The sequence below is a fragment of the Scardinius erythrophthalmus genome, assembly GCF_964197995.2.
Source record: "Scardinius erythrophthalmus genome assembly, chromosome: 18".
In the NCBI taxonomy this organism is placed as follows: Eukaryota; Metazoa; Chordata; class Actinopteri; order Cypriniformes; family Leuciscidae; genus Scardinius; species Scardinius erythrophthalmus.
Genome location: NC_138238.1, coordinates 40031904 through 40054850, shown reverse-complemented (window position 1 = coordinate 40054850; position 22947 = coordinate 40031904). Strand labels below are relative to the sequence as shown.

Genomic DNA, 22947 nt, shown 5'->3' with positions numbered 1-22947 from the left:
CACACACACACACACTCACCTTGCTGTTGGCCTCCAGGTAGTTGAAGAGCACGTTGACGGAGATGGTCAGGTCGCCGGTGTTGAACGGGTAACTCCTGTTCCACCCCTGAGGGCCGAACTTCCGTCGCTCCGCCACTACGGCGTGGAAGTAGCACAGGGCGAACAGGATGCTCTTAAACTCGAGCTCACGCGTACACAGCTCCAGTGTGTCCTGTCAATCAACACACATCGATCACAACACATCAATCACCGCACACATCGGCATCACACTTCACATTCTACATCCGCCATGCCAGAGGAACCTCTGCTGCTCTCTCACTGCCAGGGTCCCAGTGGACATCAGCCGTCAGGACAGAGTAAAGAACGGCTCCACTACAATATATTTAGGAACTGAGACTGCTTTGTAATTGTCACGGCTTGTCAGAGCTTTCATCATTTCAAAGCCTTCAGAGAGTGTGAGGGACTGAAGGATTGTGGGATTGAGGGACTGAAGGTGCGGAGCCAAACGCTTCTGCTCCTCATGGGATTTGTTTGTTTGTACAAGCCAACCGATAACGTCATTAAACAAATATCCTGCGCTCCTGGGAGCCTTTATACGGCAGCGGTCGCTGCCGCTGGACACTCGGCATGCTTACTTTAGTGCTTTTTTTAATTAATAATAAATTAGGTATCATTCAAAAGCTTAAACACTTAAAAAGCGTTTTGAAATCGGACATTGCTTTTACTATGAACATGATACTTTAAAACCTTTGAGTGACTCAAATTGTGTGATATCAACTTCAAATTTAGACAAAACTGGGTTAGACAGACAGCTTTGATTTTCTAGCAATTTTGAGACCAAATTATTTTGTAAAATATATATTTTGTATCAAAAAAAAAGTTTGGTTCAGTACATTTGCTTTACAGTAAGGGACTGAGGTACAGTTCAAGAGATCCAATAACGTCATTCAACAAACACCCACGATTTATTAATAAGTGAGTGACATCTGAAGGCCAAGCATGGAAACCCATACTCAGAATTAGTCCTCTGCAAATGTGCACACACACCCACACTCTCACACACTCTCACACCCACACACACACACACACACACACACACACACACACACACACACACACACACGCACACACACACACACACACACACACACACACCCCCCACTCACACACACACACACACACACACTGAGGCCGTATGCAGTAGTTAGCACTGGTGCAGCTTTAATAATAGAGGAGTTAAAGCCCTGATCCAGCATTAGCATTCAGCACTCGCTCCAGTACCCACACACACATCCACCAGCTTCCATCGCTTTACCATCTCCATAGCGGCGTGTCACTGCTCGTCACAATCAAACCAATCACCAGGAGTTAAAAATCATTTGAATCTGACGACGCCGACACGAAGCACACGACTGCTCTCTGCTCGGATGGAGGAAAGGTCAATATGAAAGTAGCTGTCATCTTCTGGATTACTGCGGCTCGCTAGAGTTAGAGATGTTTAGGCCTTTTCTCTGTCATTGATTTACTCTCAAGGTGTGTACGAGACCAGAATCCGACTCAGATCGGCTTCATCCAGAACACAGGCACCAGTGTAGCTCAGACCTGAGGGCTGGATCAGCCAGACCACAGAACGCCACACAGGGAAATCACTCTGGTATCCAGAAATGCAGTAGAAATGCACTTTACACATGCAGTAACTTGTTTTTTCCAAAAACAATTCAAGCTAATATGAATATAAAGAGTACATTTTTAATAAATGGCATTTTTTAAACTAAAATATATTGAATTGCTGACACTGTTAAACTCAAAGTGGCTCACATACTAAAGAGTTTTAATCCTATTTTATATACTATCAAAACTATATAATATGCCAGAATAGTTTTTGTGCGCTGCAAATCATAGCTTGAAAACAGCAGAAAGGTGTGTGTGAGAGAGTGTGTGTGTGTGTGTGTCAGGAGAATTACAGAAGGTTTAATTTGAGGGTTTTTTGGGCAAATACTGCACAGCATAACTGTAGTGGAGTGTGACTGTGAGGGTCGCTGTGCTGTGATTGGCTGTCAGAAGCATCATGTGATGTCTGAGGTCCCGCACCTGGCTGAAGTTGTCCAGGGCTTTGTGCAGGTTGGCATGCATGCCCATGGGCGGCTCGTTGGTGATCTTGATGGAGTTCTCCAGGATGCCCTGAGGGATGATGTGTCCGTCGGCCGAGGACGCCGGCTCGGCGCTGACGAACACCCTGAAGCTCGGGTGACTGCCCTCCGCCAGCTGCTCCAGCTTCTTCTCCAGTGTGCCCAGCCACTTCGACACCAGGTGGATGTTCTGCAGCACACACACACACACACACACACACACACACACACACACACACACACACACACACACACACACACACATTTAAACACAACCAGCCCATTCTTCAGTGATTATAGGGTGTGAAAATCCTTCTACGGTCTTCTACACAAGTATGGTCTTCAGATGACGCTAACTCTGAATCTACACGCACCAATGCTACATTTGTCTAAATGTCATAAACCTTTGTTAACACACAAGTGTTCATTACTTCAATTAGCTCATTGTTTCTGCATTGAATTAATAGATTGTTTAAATGAATAAATGTTTTGCTAACTGTGATTTCTGAAATGCATAACTTACACGGTTCCCTCTGATATAGATCTCTCTGTAATGTGGACTCCTGCACTCTCTGTGAAGCTGCTTTGAAACGATGTGTATTGTGAAAAAGCACTATACAAATAAATGTGAATTGAACATTGTCTTTTGTACCGTCTAATGCTCTAAAATGCAGTGTTTCTCATTGTATTAAAAATGTAACAACAAAAGGGGGAATGACAGACTGATAATGCGCATCTCCTCCTCATCATCTGCAGAGGAACTGCGCTGAACGCTGGTGTTTAAATCACTATAACATTCCCAGAGAAAGATTTAAAAGAAAGAAAATAAACTCTAAATGATTTCAATATTGCAATTGGTTTGTAATGACTTGAAAGTACCAAGGATGAGCTAAAGACCACATCAGATATTAAGCCTTTCTTTCTTTTCTGTTCTCTCTCTCAAGTTCAAGTTCAAATGAGCTTTATTGACATGACAAATGCACATTATATTGCCAAAGCATTTATGAGCAGGAACAAATTAAAATGAACAAAGTAGGCTTTCTCAGGCGATGTATGGCGGCGCACCGAGTGTGAGACGCAGTGTAAGATAATATTCTGCTTTCTTCAGGAGGCGACTTGATTTTAAAACACGGTGAAATCATTGATAACTGAGGACACACCAACACTAACCCTTTCTGACATCCATCTTAATTGTACTCAGATTGTACTGTCATACTATCATTAGCACTGAAAAGGTGTTGCACAACTGATGCACTCGCTCCTCGCCGTACATCAAAATGAATTATGATTTCATTATTTCAAAAGGTTTACTCTAACACACAACATGCACATTGTAACGGGGCTTTCCAGCCAGATCTGCCGGTCAAGCTTGATAATGCGGGCGTCCGAGGCTTTAAAAGGCTGAATGCAGCATATTCCTTCCAGAAGAGCCATTCCAGTTAAACACTCTCCTGGCAGCCAGCTCCCCGTCTCTCAGTGTGTGTGTGTGTGTGCGATAGGACAGGGGACTCCGGTCAGCTGGCTTCAGGATTAGCGATTGATTGGCTCTCCACAGTGAGTGGATTCTGCACTTCTGCTGGACGGGACCGTGAGCTGCGATATAATTAACCTTCACTGGAGGGGAACTTCCCTGAGCTCATGAGAGGAGCGCTCGCTGAGGCCGGAGAGCTGATGGAGACTGGGGGACGGAGACGGGAATCTGTGGGGCCATCGAGTGAGAATCTCACGCGTGTGTCTGACCAGCGCAGCGAGCGGAGGAGATCGGGTCCAGGGTCTGACCAGCGCAGCGAGCGGAGGAGATCGGGTCCAGGGTCTGACCAGCGCAGCGAGAGGAGGAGATCGGGTCCAGGGTCTGACCAGCGCAGCGAGCGGAGGAGATCGGGTCCAGGGTCTGACCAGCGCAGCGAGAGGAGGAGATCGGGTCCAGGGTCTGACCAGCGCAGCGAGCGGAGGAGATCGGGTCCAGGGTCTGACCAGCGCAGCGAGCGGAGGAGATCGGGTCCAGGGTCTGACCAGCGCAGCGAGCGGAGGAGATCGGGTCCAGGGTCTGACCAGCGCAGCGAGCGGAGGAGATCGGGTCCAGGGTCTGACCAGCGCAGCGAGCGGAGGAGATCGGGTCCAGGGTCTGACCAGCGCAGCGAGCGGAGGAGATCGGGTCCAGGGTCTGACCAGCGCAGCGAGCGGAGGAGATCGGGTCCAGGGTCTGACCAGCGCAGCGAGCGGAGGAGATCGGGTCCAGGGTCTGACCAGCGCAGCGAGCGGAGGAGATCGGGTCCAGGGTCTGACCAGCGCAGCGAGCGGAGGAGATCGGGTCCAGGGTCTGACCAGCGCAGCGAGCGGAGGAGATCGGGTCCAGGGTCTGACCAGCGCAGCGAGCGGAGGAGATCGGGTCCAGGGTCTGACCAGCGCAGCGAGCGGAGGAGATCGGGTCCAGGGTCTGACCAGCGCAGCGAGCGGAGGAGATCGGGTCCAGGGGATCACGTCCTCACGCCTCTACCGCTCCAGCCGCTCAGTGAAAGTCGTCGTGACTCTGTGCGAGAGTGAAATGCTTTCTGCTGAGATCGCGTTGGATGATGCAGCATGTTCTCGTGAGAATCGTCCACATCAGAACATCTGATTTCAGAGAGGTGTATCTATATGGGCAGTGTGTGCATGTGTGTGTCTGCTGGAGCAGGTCCAGACTCGCGTGTGGTGGGAGAGAGACACTGGGATGTAATGGACTCATTAGTGGAGTGTGGCGTTAGGACAGCGGAACAACCGGCCATTAATCAGCCGAGAGCGAAGAGACACAGACATTTACTGTGCTAAAGTCCAGGCCACACCCCTCATCTGAGTCACTACAGTCACACACACACACACTCTCAGCGTCCACACACTGGCTCTCAGCGTTCACACACACTCTCAGTGTCCACACACACTCTCAGCGTCCACACACTGGCTCTCAGCGTTCACACACACTCTCAGTGTTCACACACACTCTCAGCGTCCACACACTGGCTCTCAGCGTTCACACACACTCTCAGTGTTCACACACACACTCTGTGTCCACACACACTCTCAGCGTTCACACACTGGCTCTCAGCGTTCACACACACTCTCAGTGTTCACACACACTCTCAGCGTCCACACACTGGCTCTCAGCGTTCACACACACTCTCAGTGTCCACACACACTCTCAGCGTCCACACACTGGCTCTCAGCGTTCACACACACTCTCAGTGTTCACACACACTCTCAGCGTCCACACACTGGCTCTCAGCGTTCACACACACTCTCAGTGTTCACACACACTCTCAGCGTCCACACACTGGCTCTCAGCGTTCACACACACTCTCAGTGTTCACACACACTCTCAGCGTCCACACACTGGCTCTCAGCGTTCACACACACTCTCAGTGTTCACACACACACTCTGTGTCCACACACACTCTCAGCGTTCACACACTGGCTCTCAGCGTTCACACACACTCTCAGTGTTCACACACACTCTCAGCGTCCACACACTGGCTCTCAGCGTTCACACACACTCTCAGTGTCCACACACACTCTCAGCGTCCACACACTGGCTCTCAGCGTTCACACACACTCTCAGTGTTCACACACACACTCTGTGTTCACACACTGGCTCTCAGCGTTCACACACACTCTCAGTGTTCACACACACTCTCAGCGTTCACACACTGGCTCTCAGCGTTCACACACACTCTCAGTGTTCACACACACTCTCAGCGTCCACACACTGGCTCTCAGCGTTCACACACACTCTCAGTGTTCACACACACTCTCAGCGTCCACACACTGGCTCTCAGCGTTCACACACACTCTCAGTGTTCACACACACTCTCAGCGTCCACACACTGGCTCTCAGCGTTCACACACACTCTCAGTGTTCACACACACTCTCAGCGTCCACACACTGGCTCTCAGCGTTCACACACACTCTCAGTGTTCACACACACTCTCAGCGTCCACACACTGGCTCTCAGCGTTCACACACACTCTCAGTGTTCACACACACACTCTGTGTCCACACACTCTCAGCGTTCACACACTGGCTCTCAGCGTTCACACACACTCTCAGTGTTCACACACACTCTCAGCGTCCACACACTGGCTCTCAGCGTTCACACACACTCTCAGTGTTCACACACACACTCTGTGTCCACACACACTCTCAGCGTTCACACACTGGCTCTCAGTGTTCACACACACTCTCAGTGTTCACACACACTCTCAGCGTCCACACACTGGCTCTCAGCGTTCACACACACTCTCAGTGTCCACACACACTCTCAGCGTTCACACACTGGCTCTCAGCGTTCACACACACTCTCAGTGTTCACACACACTCTCAGCGTCCACACACTGGCTCTCAGCGTTCACACACACTCTCAGTGTTCACACACACACTCTGTGTCCACACACACTCTCAGCGTTCACACACTGGCTCTCAGCGTTCACACACACTCTCAGCATTCACACACTGGCTCTCAGCGTTCACACACACACTCTCAGCATTCACACACACTCTGTGTCCACACACACTCTGTGTCCACACACACTCTCAGCATTCACACACTGGCTCTCAGCGTTCACACACACTCTCAGTGTTCACACACACACTCTGTGTCCACACACACTCTCAGCGTTCACACACTGGCTCTCAGTGTTCACACACACTCTCAGTGTTCACACACACTCTCAGCGTCCACACACTGGCTCTCAGCGTTCACACACACTCTCAGTGTCCACACACACTCTCAGCGTTCACACACTGGCTCTCAGCGTTCACACACACTCTCAGTGTTCACACACACTCTCAGCGTCCACACACTGGCTCTCAGCGTTCACACACACTCTCAGTGTTCACACACACACTCTGTGTCCACACACACTCTCAGCGTTCACACACTGGCTCTCAGCGTTCACACACACTCTCAGCATTCACACACTGGCTCTCAGCGTTCACACACACACTCTCAGCATTCACACACACTCTGTGTCCACACACACTCTGTGTTCACACACACTCTCAGCGTCCACACACTGGCTCTCAGCGTTCACACACACTCTCAGTGTTCACACACACACTCTGTGTCCACACACTGGCTCTCAGCGTTCACACACACTCTCAGTGTTCACACACACTCTCAGCATTCACACACTGGCTCTCAGCGTTCACACACACTCTCAGTGTTCACACACACTCTCAGCGTCCACACACTGGCTCTCAGCGTTCACACACACTCTCAGTGTTCACACACACTCTCAGCGTCCACACACTGGCTCTCAGCGTTCACACACACTCTCAGTGTTCACACACACTCTCAGTGTTCACACACACACTCTGTGTCCACACACTGGCTCTCAGTGTTCACACACACACTCTGTGTCCACACACTGGCTCTCAGCGTTCACACACTGGCTCTCAGCGTTCACACACACTCTCAGTGTTCACACACACTCTCAGTGTTCACACACACACTCTGTGTCCACACACTGGCTCTCAGTGTTCACACACACACTCTGTGTCCACACACTGGCTCTCAGCGTTCACACACACTCTCAGTGTTCACACACACTCTCAGCGTCCACACACTGGCTCTCAGTGTTCACACACACTCTCAGTGTTCACACACACACTCTGTGTCCACACACTGGCTCTCAGTGTTCACACACACACTCTGTGTCCACACACTGGCTCTCAGCGTTCACACACACTCTAAAGTGTCTCTATCCATCATATAAGTGCATCAGATGGAGAGATGCACTTTTCCCTTACGAAAAATAAGTATACTTCATGTTCATTTTATGAAGTATAATTTTTAAGTATACTTTATGTAGTAAGTATCCTAATATCAATGTGTACTTGAAGTAAACTTGTAAGTGTACGGTTTCATTTCTGCTTGGGACTAAATTGGCCCACTTTTAGTATATGAAAGTATATGTTTGTGTACTATAAGTGTAAGAGTAGTAAACTAAGTACACAACTAGGTTTGTCATTTGTACTGCATCTGTACTACAAGTGAACTTACTTAAGTATAATAGTTGACTATTTTAATACAAGTAGTACATGTTTTAGTTTATGAAAGTACACACTGAAGTGTCCTCTCAGTAAACTACTAGTTTAGTAGTTTATACTGCAAGTATACTTGTAAGTTTTCTTTAAGTGAACATAACTTTATACTTATAGTTTACTATTTATATATTATTTTTGCACTTGCAGGATACTACTATGTTCAAATGTAGATATTATTTTTTATACTTGAAAAATACCTCTAACTGTACTTTGATTTTAAAAACATTTTATTAGCTTCATGCATCCTTTTTTAATCAACACTTGAATGTCGGTAAGTTTCATAAAGAAAGGCAACATTTTAAACAAAAAAGTAGAATTAGAGTAAACTCCTGTACACCACCAGTGGACTAGCCTACACACAAATTCAGATACGCAGAATTAGAAACATATCTGTTTTATATCAATATTCTAATCAATATTTTCAAACAATGTAAGTTTCATAAGACTGTATATGAAAAACTATGTAAAAAAAAAAAGTATATTTAATTGACTTCTCAATCAAAAGGGTGAACACAACTACAAGCCAAGTATACTTTGAATTCTTAATTATTCTTTTAAGTATATCTGGACCAAAAGATTGAGTTCAAGTATAGGCCAAATATACCTGGACTTTTCTCTCAGTATAAGTCAAGCACACTGAAGTGTAATTTTGAGAAATATATAAAATGTAGACTGAAAGTATACTTTCTTATTTTTAGTTTAAAAGAAGTACACTAATAGAAAACTTGAATAAACGTATTTTTCGTAAGGGTTACTATAAGATCCCACTAATGAGCGATTCATCTGATACAGTACTTATTAATGTTTTTTAACATTAGTTAATAAAAATACTGTTCAAAAAACAAAAGTGTCATTATTCAGTTGTCAAATGAAACCAATCAATGACATATTGTCATGTATTAGTAAATGCTGAAATGAATCAAGATAAATAAGTGCCTTAGAATTTCATGTTAACTAATGTAGTTCACTAAACTTAACAAATGAACCCTTTTTATAAAGTGTCACCAATGATGCGAATCAGGTGAAGGGCATCAGTGTAATGTGAAGGTCAGCGGTGCACACACCTGGACTCATCAGCTGTGCTCGTGTTTACCTGTAGAATGACCCAGTGTCCCTCTCGGGCTGCCGTATCCAGAGCCTGCTCCGCCACCACCTCCTGACCCTGGCCCAGGGACACGTTGTGGAAGTTCTTGTTGTCGAAGGTGAATCCCAGTTTTCTTCCTGCAGGAGTTATGAAAAAGCTCAGATTACGAGTGTGTTTGATCTGATCCCTCACATGACTGTCAGTAAACCCCCAACTCTGCCTAAGAGAGCAGGAGAGCGTCTGGAGACCGTGATCAGCTCAGACAGACTCTCCCACACGCTCCGCACATCACGCGCACACCATCACGGCTGTGAGAGCAGGGCTCGCTGATCTTTAGGGCTCATTTTAAAAATACCAAAATGACATTTGGAAAATGCCAAAATGCCAGCTTAGCTTTAAATCACTGCAGCATTGTGGGTAAAGGAAGTAGCTGGCCAGTACCGTGTTTCTCCACGTCCTTCAGCGGGTCGACTCCGGGAGACAGGATGAAGAACATGGGAGTGGCGGGTCCCGACTCCTCGTACGACACAGCGAAGTCCAGCGAGCGGCTCACCACGAACTTACTGCCCAGCTTCTCCTCCACAAAGTCCCTGCAGGAGAAACATGATTACGGCACTGATGATGAAGAGCTGGTGTTCCCAGTGAGCCGTGTGTAGAGCACTGAGGGAACTGATGATTTAAGACACTGTCTCATTAGATCAACACTGCGTCCGCTTCCTAAAGGTCACGATCACAGACTCGACTGCAGGAACTACTCAACTCTCCCCCAGTGGCAGACAGCGCTCTCTGTGCAGGGACTGGGGATTATTCACTGGAACGGCTGTCAGAGGAGTTAGGCGCAGATTAGAATTATGATATTAGTTTGATTCAGTCTGACAAATGAATGGCTTCATGAACTGAATCCCTCAGAGCGGTGTCTGTTCACGAGGCAGTGAGGACATCTGTAGCGATTTTTAATTTGTAAATAAATATTAAATTAGCCTGTTTCATTTCATTTATTTATTTAAGGACAGTGCACATTAATCAACATTTCTGTAAATGTGCCAGTGTTAGCCAGCAGGCTAATTTGATATAAATTATTGATATTGATATTGTTAGCTGTCACACTTGGCGCATGCTAACATATTTTAATAATCATCATATATTAGGTATTATTGGAAAGCTTAAACACTCAAAATTCATCCTGTTATTCTGAGATCAGACATTGCGCTGCGTTTGCTTTACTTTAAAACCGTTTAGCTACTCATTTTTTGTGATATCAACTTCAAATTTGGACTTGGTTAGACATACGGCTTTGAAGCCAAATTATTCTGTAAAATAAAAGTGTTTAGGTCAGTACGTCTGCTTTACAGCGATCTTTAAGGCGACACACGGCAGGCAAAAACATCGGGTTTTATTCACTGGTCAATTTTGAGATTTTTGAATATTGTTCTTTCAGACTTGTGGTGAAAAAAAGTCTGAAATACACATTTAGGTCTTTATTTTACACACTTTGTCTGTTTGCGTCTGTAGATTTCTCATAAATTCAACAGAAGTTGGCGTTCTTAATCATCATGTTGCTCCGCGATCTCTGTCTGCTCCTGTCAACACACACACCGCTGGAAAGCTCTCTCTCTCCTGTACAATGCTGTCGGATCCAAATATGGTCATTTCCTTTTTATCAGCAACCAATCGTGAAAGTAAAAGGGCTGAATGCACAATATATGTTATATATATATAAATATGTTATTCCTAGCCTGATTTATATAACATTTATTCCAAAAAACATGGCGAAAATCATTTTTTTTAAGGCTATTGACAGTATATTCTGATTTACAGGAAAACAGAAGTAGATATCCATAAATCCCTCTGTAATTTTTTCCCATCTAATATGTGAATACAATGAAATAATTTTTTTAACCTGGCTTTATCCAATACTCAGATTTAGTTTTTTTTTATATATGCAAATTAGCGCATATTTAATTAGATATTGCCTAATTTGCATATTTAAACAGTAAATTACAGAAAACTTGTACTATATTTTTTTCTCATCTTAATGTAGGTAATCAACTGGGAAAGTTTCATGGTGATATCTGCTAGTTAAAAATGTTACCCTGTTCACCTGTAGTGTCTCGCCGTAAGTTCTGTAGCGTTCACTAACCCAACCAGCGAGTGTCTTCAGACAGAGACTATGAAGCATTAGATCAGTCTGAGTTCAGATCTGTGACAGTCACAGGTTAAACTGGTGTGCCTCTGACCTGACGGCGTAGGTCATCCTGTCGGGCCGCAGCGCTCTCATCATACACAGCCTCTGGAGAGACGTCTTACTCTTCCACTCCTGAGGGAACTTCTCCTTCTCAGGACACTCTGACTCCACAAACTTCTTCCAGCGCTTCGCCGAGCCTTCGATGTCCCGGTCCAGGTTATGAAACTCCTCTATGGCAGACAGAGACTGAAACCACAACATAATGTCACCAATCTTTCACTGAATAAATCATTAGCGAGATGAAATACTGATCAGGCATCAGGGCAGTCCTCTTCAGCTCACTCTAGCTCGTCTGAAATGCTCCTGCGGTTTAGCAAATTCATTTTTAAAAGTACAACTATTTCATGTCATCTCAGAATTAATTTGAAGTCATAAAAGCTGCATGCAAAATAATTATAAAATAATTAGGAAATATCTTCGCTAGAGTTTAGCATGTCGCACAGCAGGACACGCTTCACGCCAGCCAAGCGTTCATCAGTAATACAAGCATGTTTCATTAAGTCTGCATTATTTTGCGAGCATGCTGAGTGGACAATATGCAATCTTATCAAAAGAGGAGAAGTTATGATGACAGAAGAGTCAGATTCAACATTGTCAAGGCGCTAATCAAATCTAACTACAAAGTAAAGCGTCTTTATGCCACAAACTGCTGAGTAAACACGAGCGTGTTCCTTCATAAACCAGACTTCCAGAAGTGCTTCGGCAGCAGGAAAGCAGATTTGCTCCGGTGAAGTTATATTTATCTTCTCTGGGAAGAACAACGCGGTGACATACGCCGGTCCCTTTCATCCGGCGGGAGAATGATGACTCATAATCCCAGAAAGCCTCGCTTATGGGGAACACTATATGCTAACGGCAGATTTCAGCACATTACGGACTCTCAAATGAGATCAGATGTGCATTTGCAGCGCTGGCGATAACTGTGCGGAGAGCGGCGTGCGTCCGGAGACTCTGAGTCAGGCGCTTCAGGACAGAGGTGCCGGTCAGACCCCGAGCTGACCGGAGCGTGTGTGTACGGGCCGTCTCCCTCTGCTGCTCAGTGTAGACTCGCTCGCCTCTAACCGCTGCGCTCCAGTCTAAACCACAGCGCTCGAGCTAAAGGAAGTTCAGCTCTTAGAAGACGCGTCTGAGTCCACAGTCAGTGTGAACCGGCTCGTAATGTTCATTCGGTCATTTTGAACTGCTAACTGTGTCTATCTATGATGAAGTGATGGTGAAACACAAACTGTAATATTATAAGGAAAGTTCACTCCAAAAAAAACAACAACAACAATAGCAACCACAATAATAAGTTATTTAAAGCCAATATTTGCTGTATACAGTTAAAGTATTAGATATTAATAGTCTGCATCATTTAAGGCCAGTCACACCAATGAAGATAACTATTATGATAACGATACAATTATAATTCTAAAAATGTTGCAGAAAATGAAGCCAGTGTTTCACACAGTGAACGCAGATGTTGATTTATACGACAAACTCCAAAGCAGAAACATAAAAGTTTCATGTTCTCGGTTTAAACCCGAAATCGTTCCTGATATTAAAGCTCATCTTGGTTCTGAATTGATTTGACAATCGAATATTAAGATATGATGAGCACAGTTTCAGAGAAATAAAGTATAGAACGAGACTGACTTTGATGCCGCCCCAGGAGTGATCGGACAGGAAGTCCACCGGTGATGTCAGTCCAGGAAGCACTGGGTAACGCAACAGGAAGTCCAGCTCTCGGGGAATGATCTCTTTACTCATGAGCAACACCTGCAGGAGAGATGAAGAGTGTGTTTAGGAGAAGTGTGTGTGTTTGTGTGTGTGTGTGTGTGTGTGTGTGCGATGCTCACCTGGAAGGCCAGCTGGGCGGTGTATGTGAGCTTGTCACACTCGAAGAGCCCGCGGGTCGTGTACTGGAACACCGATGACGTGATGCTGTCGATCAGATTCAAGACTCGCTGCTTCAAGCTCTCATCAGGCTCAGCTTTCAGTACGGCCTTCTGAAACACCACGCTGAACGCCTGGACCAGAGGAACACACACACACACACACACACACACACACACACACACACACACACGCAGAACGATGAGGAGACAGAGACGGACACACAGCTAATGAGTTTCTCTCTAATGAGACGCTTCTGCTAACAGTGCTGAGGAAGTTCAACATTTCTCTGCATACATTTGTACACAAAAGAAGCAGCAATTATTTTGATATCTGTAGACTGTAGCTTGTCGGCATGATGACTGAAAACACAAGAAAGTGTGAACACACACAAATGAACTATACATTCATAATCTATTTGTCAGCAAAGCTGTTCTTCAGAACATTAAAATAAAGTGTTTCTTAAAGAACTCTGTGCTGCAGTTCGAGAGGAACTCTGGGTCAGTCATAGCCTGGGAAAACCCAGACAACTTCCGGCAAATTTAGATTTGCTCTGCAAGTAGTCGGCAAAGAGCTCATTCAAGCCCATTTCTAATCCGTCCAAATCGCAGCACCAATCAGAAACGTTGGGGCGGGCTTTACACCATGACGATCGCTCTGATTGGTTTTACGTCTATCCAATTGCGCCCAGAGGCGTTTGAGCGACGTCCGTTGGAAATGAGTTATTAATGAAGCTTTGCCAACTCAGTTACCACTGAGAACGGTCTGGGTTTAGCCAGGCTAGGTCAGTCAGTGTTGATTCTTTACACTGGTTCAAACTCAGAGTTCATGACTCTTTATGAATCGTTAGATGAGCAGAACACACTGATGAGGAACACCAGGCCTCCACCGGTACCTTGAGAGAGAACTGGTACATGGGGTGTATTTTATTGAGGTCGTTCATGATGAAGTAGAGGAGCGAGGCTCGGGCCGCCGCTGGACGGTAGTGCTCTCTGGCGGTGTTGATCTCGGCCTCCGTCACCTTCGCCTCCTTCACCTGTAGCACACACACACACACACACACACACACACACACACACACACACACACACACACACACACACATCACTATCTGACAAAACAGGAGCAAACACACACACATCACTATCTGACAGTACAAGTGCAAACACACACATCACTATCTGACAGTACAGGTGCAAACACACACACACACACACACACACACACACACACACACACACACACACACACATCAATGGCTGACAGATGCTGAATTTAACGACTCGTGTTCATAAAACATCACAGAATAACAGCAAAAGTGTGTTTTATTCCTCACGACAAAAACTAATATAAACTAGTGAACAAATTTGATCATATCAGAATCACATAACATCTGAACTGTATAAAAGCATACGGACGCATGTGTTCTTATCAACTTACTCTTATATTCTTACTGGAGATTACAAAAGAGACCGGATTGATTAAAACTACATTCATTGGTGGATTTTAACATCAGGTTTTAATTAACCATAATTAGATCCAAGCAATTATATGAACGGTAACAGAACAAAAGTGGCAAACAATAAGGTCTCATTAGTTAATGCAATAACTCAAATGAACAAACAATGAGCGATATATTCTTACAGCATTTACTAAGTTTTGTTAATGATAGTTAATACAAATGTTAATATTATTTTACAGTGTGTTAATTAAAATGTATCAGCAAACGTTGACATTAAAGGTGCCATGTGTAAGAATTGAGGTAAAAATATCCAAAAAATGAGCTACACGCATCAAAAGAATGAGAAGAAATAAGGGCGATGATGTCATTAAAAAAATGACAAGTTATAGTGCTGCAGAGATATCAACCTGAATTAGCATTAGCATTATTAGCCACTGCCCGACAGGTGTCGTAATACCAGTTTCGGCCATGGGAGGCGGTATGGGGGCAACATGACCACCAGCCAAACTGCAATACACGAATAACTCGCACGGCTTGAACCTGATGTCAATCGTGTGGAAAGTACAGCCCACTACTACATTTCAGTTCAGGGAAGAGAGCGGAAGAATGGCTGAAGCCCTTGGCAAGAGACCCCCACCACCACCACCACCACCGCCGCCCGCTGCAGGGAAAAAACGCGCTCGGAATCGCAAATAAAATCTGATAAAAAAAGGAACAGAACCAGAGTAAACATTGGCACTGCTTTCCATCGCTGGAGACAACTAATGGACATGAAAGAAATGAGGTTCGACTCCGAACTTGCAACATTTCTTTTGGATTGGTAAGTAAGATGCTGTCAGTATTTCGCTAGAAGTTTGTTTTATATGTTTGTGTAGTTTTTTCGGGAATGGCTGTAGGGTCGTTGTGAAGGAAGGGGCGGAGCATAGAGACTATGCTGTTTCTCGGTTGTTACTATAGAGTAGACCAACTCACTTTCTGGAGGTATACTGCCCCCATCTGGTATGGAATGTGGAGTATGAATAGATTTTTTGGCGGACATTACACAAGGCACCTTTAACATTAATATTATTAAATGCTGTAGAATTATAGTTGTTAGTTGTTAATGTTAACCAAGTTTAACAAGTGAAAACTTATTGTGAAGTGTTTAATGATATATTATACCATGGTCTGGGTAAATACTCGATTCTGATTGGCTGCAGGGTGTCCATTAAAAAGTGATAATGTACACCTAGGAAAGGCGTCCCGTCAGTTTGCCTGATGACAGTTCTAATGATTGCGCTGGCTCAAACTCACTGATCAGCTGCTGCGGTCGGGTCGCTGTGGCCACGCCTGTATACGGGAGATATTAAATAGTGCGCTCGACTTAATAAATAAAAACCCTCACGATTTTTACTCTAAAACACATTCAAGTATTATTAATTGATTAAATATTTCTTTCTTTCGTAAGTGACCATGGTATAAGCGGGTTAATGCCCTTCGAGGTGTCCATTGTCAGGTATTAATGGACTTCGCTGCGCGTCGGACGGTTCACGCCTCGCCGTCGTCCATTAATACATGACAATGGACACCTCGTCGGGCATTAACCCTTACTTATATTATATTATATATGATATATAAACTGTGGCACTCTCCATAGTCAAGTCAAGTCATCTTCATTTATATAGCGCTTTTAACAATGTAGATTGTTTCAAAGCAGCTTTACAGAGATAAACGTATAATTTAAGGTAACAGAGATTGTTTTGGCATTATAGCGGTTCTTTAATAAAGTTATTTTCCAGCTAAAGTTAGTTTTGATTGATTCGCTTCCGTCGCAACGATCATTTGTTATTAAATTAGGGACCGCTAAGACGACACCATTCTCTCTACACAGACTTTAAACGCGAACCTGTGAGAAACGCTGATGGCGTTCACATGCGCATTAAGAATTGGTTCTATAGTTATGTGCGTTTGAATATATGTGCGCAGGTTTGGAATTCCCTACAGACCAAGCCTAAACAAAGTGCTGGTGTTTCCTTATAAATTTGGTACAGACTTTTATTTTATTTTGTCACTTCGGGGTAGATACGCGAAACGAATTTTCCCGACAACGCTTTATCTGTAGAGTGGTGAAGGGATCCTCCATAGGGAGAGACTAGCTGGCACTCCAGCACTGCATTGTCAAACACATAGCACGTGTGTTCTGGTGTCAGAGGTAAAACACACACACACACACACACACACACACACACACACACACACACACACACACACACACACACACACACACACACACACACACACACACACACACACACACACACACACACACACACACCTTGACTTCAATCTCTGCCGCTGTCCGTTTGGTGATCTCCAGGTTCTCCACCAGCTCGATGTCTCCGAGGAAGTTCCCGGACGCCGAGGACAGGCGTGAGAGCAGGTTGTCCTCCAGAGTTTTCAAAGTGATTTTGAAGCCGTTCTGCTGTGTTGTGAGGTTTGACTACAAAGTAAAAGACACAGAAAGACATGTGAGATAAAAACAAAAGCCACGGGGCAAAAGTCAGGCACATCTGAGAGATCAATATGTGCAGTCGTCTTTGCATGGATTAGCAGACTTCCTCTCGCCAAAGACATCAAACCCAGCGCCGGCGTGTGATGGGACTGTCAATGCTGGCGGATCCATTCCTTGCGTCTGATAGAGAACTAATGCAGACGAGCGACGGCCTGGACTGCAGATCACACGGACACGCTCGGAGAGCCTCATCTCAGAAACACTCATATTGGACTGTCAAGACACAACACATCCCTGAACAGGTCAATCTGCACACTAACAACCCTATAACAGCGTCGCTCGGCCGCGGCCGCCGGACCGCTTCTGTGATCCTCTGAAAATAACAGCACTGGAGACAAATCACAAGAGCTCGGGTCAAAGATGCGGAGCTGGCCGTGTGACGGCTCATCAGAGAGGAGGAAAACGGGTTCGGGAAACTAGCCCTTCCTAATGAGTCAGTCATTAATGATTACATTTCCACTGGCATCTTATGTGTCCAATTACCCAGGAGCTGAAAAACAAACAATTAACCAGCAGCTGAGAGCCTCACTGAAGAAACTCCGTGCACTTACGGTCTGATCCGAGCAACAGAAAGTGAGTTTGGCTGATCTGAGGTTCTCCTGCTCATTAGCGAGACTGATGCGCCTCTCCCGGATCACAGTGGCATTTACTTGATCTAATGGCCTTGAGATGTTGAGATCTCAATGTGAAGGCTGTGATGAGATAAACGCACCGCAGTTAATGATGGCATTGCGTGATGTAAACACAAGCAAGGGAATATGAACAAACCCTCTAAAACCCGCAGCATCCCTGTGGTGTGTGCTTGCATAAGATCTAATTATGAAATCCAGTAAAGACTGGACAGAGTGTCACGATACCTCGTCATCTTACTCCACGTTAAGGGACTGTCACACTTTCTGCAACTTTCAATATTAATTAAGACGATAGGAGAGTTCGGCAGCATTTTCCCCATCCTGACGATCTCAGCTTGCAGACACTAATTAATCAAGCCTCATTAAGTAACATATCAATTCTACGGGATGTACGTCTCGGAATAACCGCATTTACTCCCTGTCAGTTATTAAAACACTTCTTTAGTTTGCTGTAATTTGTTTGCAAATAAAAGCCCTCAGCTTCAGCTTCAGACACACATTTCAGGAAGACGAAATGAAGTCCAGCTGAATACATAAATAAAAGTGTCTTCCTCAGGGAAAGTGAGAGGAGTAATGGGGAAGTTCGAGCCTGTGGCACAAACGCTTGCTTGACCATTCCAGCTAATTACTTGCAGTAATGTTATGCTAATATACTAATGCTAATATAATACATTTGAAAATGTGTTACCGATAGTCGAAGCTCTCATTGGTCATTAGCAAAATTGCTCAGGGTAAGCGTGTGCTAATTATATACATGAAGGTGCAAATAGTGCACCACTAATTAACCTTTTGTAAAGTAAAGGTGAGAACACACAGCCGCTCTCTGGGAAACAGCAAGTGTCATCAAATATTCTGATACGCATGCAGAACTTCAGCCAATCTAGACCTCAGAAACTGATGAATCCAATTAAGCTCTCAATCGCCTGTCATATAGCATCTAATTAAAGGGATATTTCACCCAAAAATGAAAATAGCCCATGATTTACTCTCCCTCAAGTCATCCTAGGTGTATATGACATTCTTCTGTCAGATGAACACAATCAGAGTTATATTAAAAAATGTCAGTGAATAGCCGTTTCTGTTTTAAAGTCCATAAAAGTGCATCTATCCATTATAAAAGTGCATCTGTCCATTATAAAAGTGCATCTATTGATCATAAAAGTCTATCTATCCATCATAAAAGTGCATCTATCCATTATAAAAGTGCATCTGTCCATTATAAAAGTGCATCTATTGATCATAAAAGTGCATCTATCCATCATAAAAGTGCATCTATCCATTATAAAAGTGCATCTGTCCATTATAAAAGTGCATCTGTCCATTATAAAAGTACATCTGTCCATCATAAAAGTGCATCTATCCATTATAAAAGTGCATCTATTGATCATAAAAGTGCATCTATTGATCATAAAAGTGCATCTATTGATCATAAAAGTCTATCTATCCATCATAAAAGTGCATCTATCCATTATAAAAGTACATCTATCCATTATAAAAGTGCATCTGTCCATTATAAAAGTGCATCTATTGATCATAAAAGTGCATCTATCCATCATAAAAGTACATCTGTCCATCATAAAAGTGCATCTATCCATTATAAAAGTGCATCTGTCCATTATAAAAGTACATCTGTCCATCATAAAAGTGCATCTATCCATTATAAAAGTGCATCTATTGATCATAAAAGTGCATCTATTGATCATAAAAGTGCATCTGTCCATTATAAAAGTACATCTATCCATTATAAAAGTACATCTATCCATTATAAAATTGCATCTGTCCATTATAAAAGTACATCTATTGATCATAAAAGTGCATCTATTGATCATAAAAGTGCATCTGTCCATTATAAAAGTACATCTATCCATTATAAAAGTGCATCTGTCCATTATAAAAGTGCATCTGTCCATTATAAAAGTGCATCTGTCCATTATAAAAGTACATCTACTGATCATAAAAGTGCATCTATTGATCATAAAAGTGCATCTGTCCATTATAAAAGTACATCTATCCATTATAAAAGTGCATCTGTCCATTATAAAAGTGCATCTATCCATTATAAAAGTGCATCTGTCCATTATAAAAGTACATCTATCCATTATAAAAGTGCATCTGTCCATTATAAAAGTGCATCTGTCCATTATAAAAGTGCATCTATCCATTATAAAAGTGCATCTGTCCATTATAAAAGTGCATCTATTGATCATAAAAGTCTATCTATCCATCATAAAAGTGCATCTATCCATTATAAAAGTACATCTATCCATTATAAAAGTGCATCTGTCCATTATAAAAGTGCATCTATTGATCATAAAAGTGCATCTATCCATCATAAAAGTGCATCTATCCATTATAAAAGTGCATCTGTCCATTATAAAAGTGCATCTGTCCATTATAAAAGTACATCTGTCCATCATAAAAGTGCATCTATCCATTATAAAAGTGCATCTATTGATCATAAAAGTGCATCTATTGATCATAAAAGTGCATCTATTGATCATAAAAGTCTATCTATCCATCATAAAAGTGCATCTATCCATTATAAAAGTACATCTATCCATTATAAAAGTGCATCTGTCCATTATAAAAGTGCATCTATTGATCATAAAAGTGCATCTATCCATCATAAAAGTACATCTGTCCATCATAAAAGTGCATCTATCCATTATAAAAGTGCATCTGTCCATTATAAAAGTACATCTGTCCATCATAAAAGTGCATCTATCCATTATAAAAGTGCATCTATTGATCATAAAAGTGCATCTATTGATCATAAAAGTGCATCTGTCCATTATAAAAGTACATCTATCCATTATAAAAGTACATCTATCCATTATAAAATTGCATCTGTCCATTATAAAAGTACATCTATTGATCATAAAAGTGCATCTATTGATCATAAAAGTGCATCTGTCCATTATAAAAGTACATCTATCCATTATAAAAGTGCATCTGTCCATTATAAAAGTGCATCTGTCCATTATAAAAGTGCATCTGTCCATTATAAAAGTACATCTACTGATCATAAAAGTGCATCTATTGATCATAAAAGTGCATCTGTCCATTATAAAAGTACATCTATCCATTATAAAAGTGCATCTGTCCATTATAAAAGTGCATCTATCCATTATAAAAGTGCATCTGTCCATTATAAAAGTACATCTATCCATTATAAAAGTGCATCTGTCCATTATAAAAGTGCATCTGTCCATTATAAAAGTGCATCTATCCATTATAAAAGTGCATCTGTCCATTATAAAAGTGCATCTGTCCATTATAAAAGTACATCTATTGATCATAAAAGTGCATCTATTGATCATAAAAGTGCATCTGTCCATTATAAAAGTGCATCTGTCCATTATAAAAGTACATCTATTGATCATAAAAGTGCATCTATCCATTATAAAAGTGCATCTGTCCATTATAAAAGTACATCTATCCATTATAAAAGTGCATCTGTCCATTATAAAAGTGCATCTGTCCATTATAAAAGTGCATCTATCCATTATAAAAGTGCATCTATCCATTATAAAAGTGCATCTGTCCATTATAAAAGTGCATCTATTGATCATAAAAGTGCATCTATTGATCATAAAAGTGCATCTGTCCATTATAAAAGTGCATCTGTCCATTATAAAAGTACATCTGTCCATCATAAAAGTGCATCTGTCCATTATAAAAGTGCATCTATTGATCATAAAAGTGCATCTATTGATCATAAAAGTGCATCTGTCCATTATAAAAGTACATCTATCCATTATAAAAGTACATATATCCATCATAAAAGTGCATCTGTCCATTATAAAAGTACATCGATTGATCATAAAAGTGCATCTGTCCATTATAAAAGTACATCTATCCATTATAAAAGTGCATCTGTCCATTATAAAAGTACATCTGTCTATTATAAAAGTGCATCTATCCATTATAAAAGTGCATCTGTCCATTATAAAAGTGCATCTGTCTATTATAAAAGTGCATCTATCCATTATAAAAGTGCATCTATCCATTATAAAAGTGCATCTGTCCATTATAAAAGTGCATCTATCCATTATAAAAGTGCATCTATCCATTATAAAAGTACATCTATCCATTATAAAAGTGCATCTGTCCATTATAAAAGTGCATCTGTCCATTATAAAAGTACATCTATCCATTATAAAAGTGCATCTGTCCATTATAAAAGTGCATCTGTCTATTATAAAAGTGCATCTATCCATTATAAAAGTGCATCTATCCATTATAAAAGTGCATCTGTCCATTATAAAAGTGCATCTATACATTATAAAAGTGCATCTGTCCATTATAAAAGTACATCTATCCATTATAAAAGTGCATCTGTCCATTATAAAAGTGCATCTATCCATTATAAAAGTGCATCTGTCCATTATAAAAGTGCATCTATCCATTATAAAAGTGCATCTGTCCATTATAAAAGTGCATCTGTCCATTATAAAAGTACATCTATTGATCATAAAAGTGCATCTATTGATCATAAAAGTGCATCTGTCCATTATAAAAGTGCATCTATCCATTATAAAAGTGCATCTGTCCATTATAAAAGTACATATATCCATCATAAAAGTGCATCTGTCCATTATAAAAGTACATCTATCCATTATAAAAGTGCATCTGTCCATTATAAAAGTGCATCTATCCATTATAAAAGTGCATCTGTCCATTATAAAAGTGCATCTGTCCATTATAAAAGTACATCTATTGATCATAAAAGTGCATCTATTGATCATAAAAGTGCATCTGTCCATTATAAAAGTACATCTATCCATTATAAAAGTGCATCTGTCCATTATAAAAGTGCATCTGTCCATTATAAAAGTGCATCTATCCATTATAAAAGTGCATCTATCCATTATAAAAGTGCATCTGTCC

At 42.5% G+C, this 22947-nt stretch overlaps 1 protein-coding gene across 1 annotated transcript in view; it reads right to left on the bottom strand.

Moving 5' to 3' along the window:
- The window catches only part of dnah9 (dynein, axonemal, heavy chain 9), a gene marked incomplete at its 5' end in the record, with an annotated part of 119007 nt that overhangs the window by 20489 nt on the left and 75571 nt on the right, over window positions 1-22947 (bottom strand). The window contains 9 exons of the mRNA XM_081391983.1: window positions 20-211; window positions 2092-2319; window positions 9302-9429; window positions 9734-9882; window positions 11530-11723; window positions 13173-13295; window positions 13376-13546; window positions 14308-14448; window positions 17189-17353. Of these exons, the coding sequence (XP_081248109.1) occupies window positions 20-211; window positions 2092-2319; window positions 9302-9429; window positions 9734-9882; window positions 11530-11723; window positions 13173-13295; window positions 13376-13546; window positions 14308-14448; window positions 17189-17353 (1491 nt within the window). The remainder of the gene's footprint in view (window positions 1-19; window positions 212-2091; window positions 2320-9301; window positions 9430-9733; window positions 9883-11529; window positions 11724-13172; window positions 13296-13375; window positions 13547-14307; window positions 14449-17188; window positions 17354-22947) is intronic.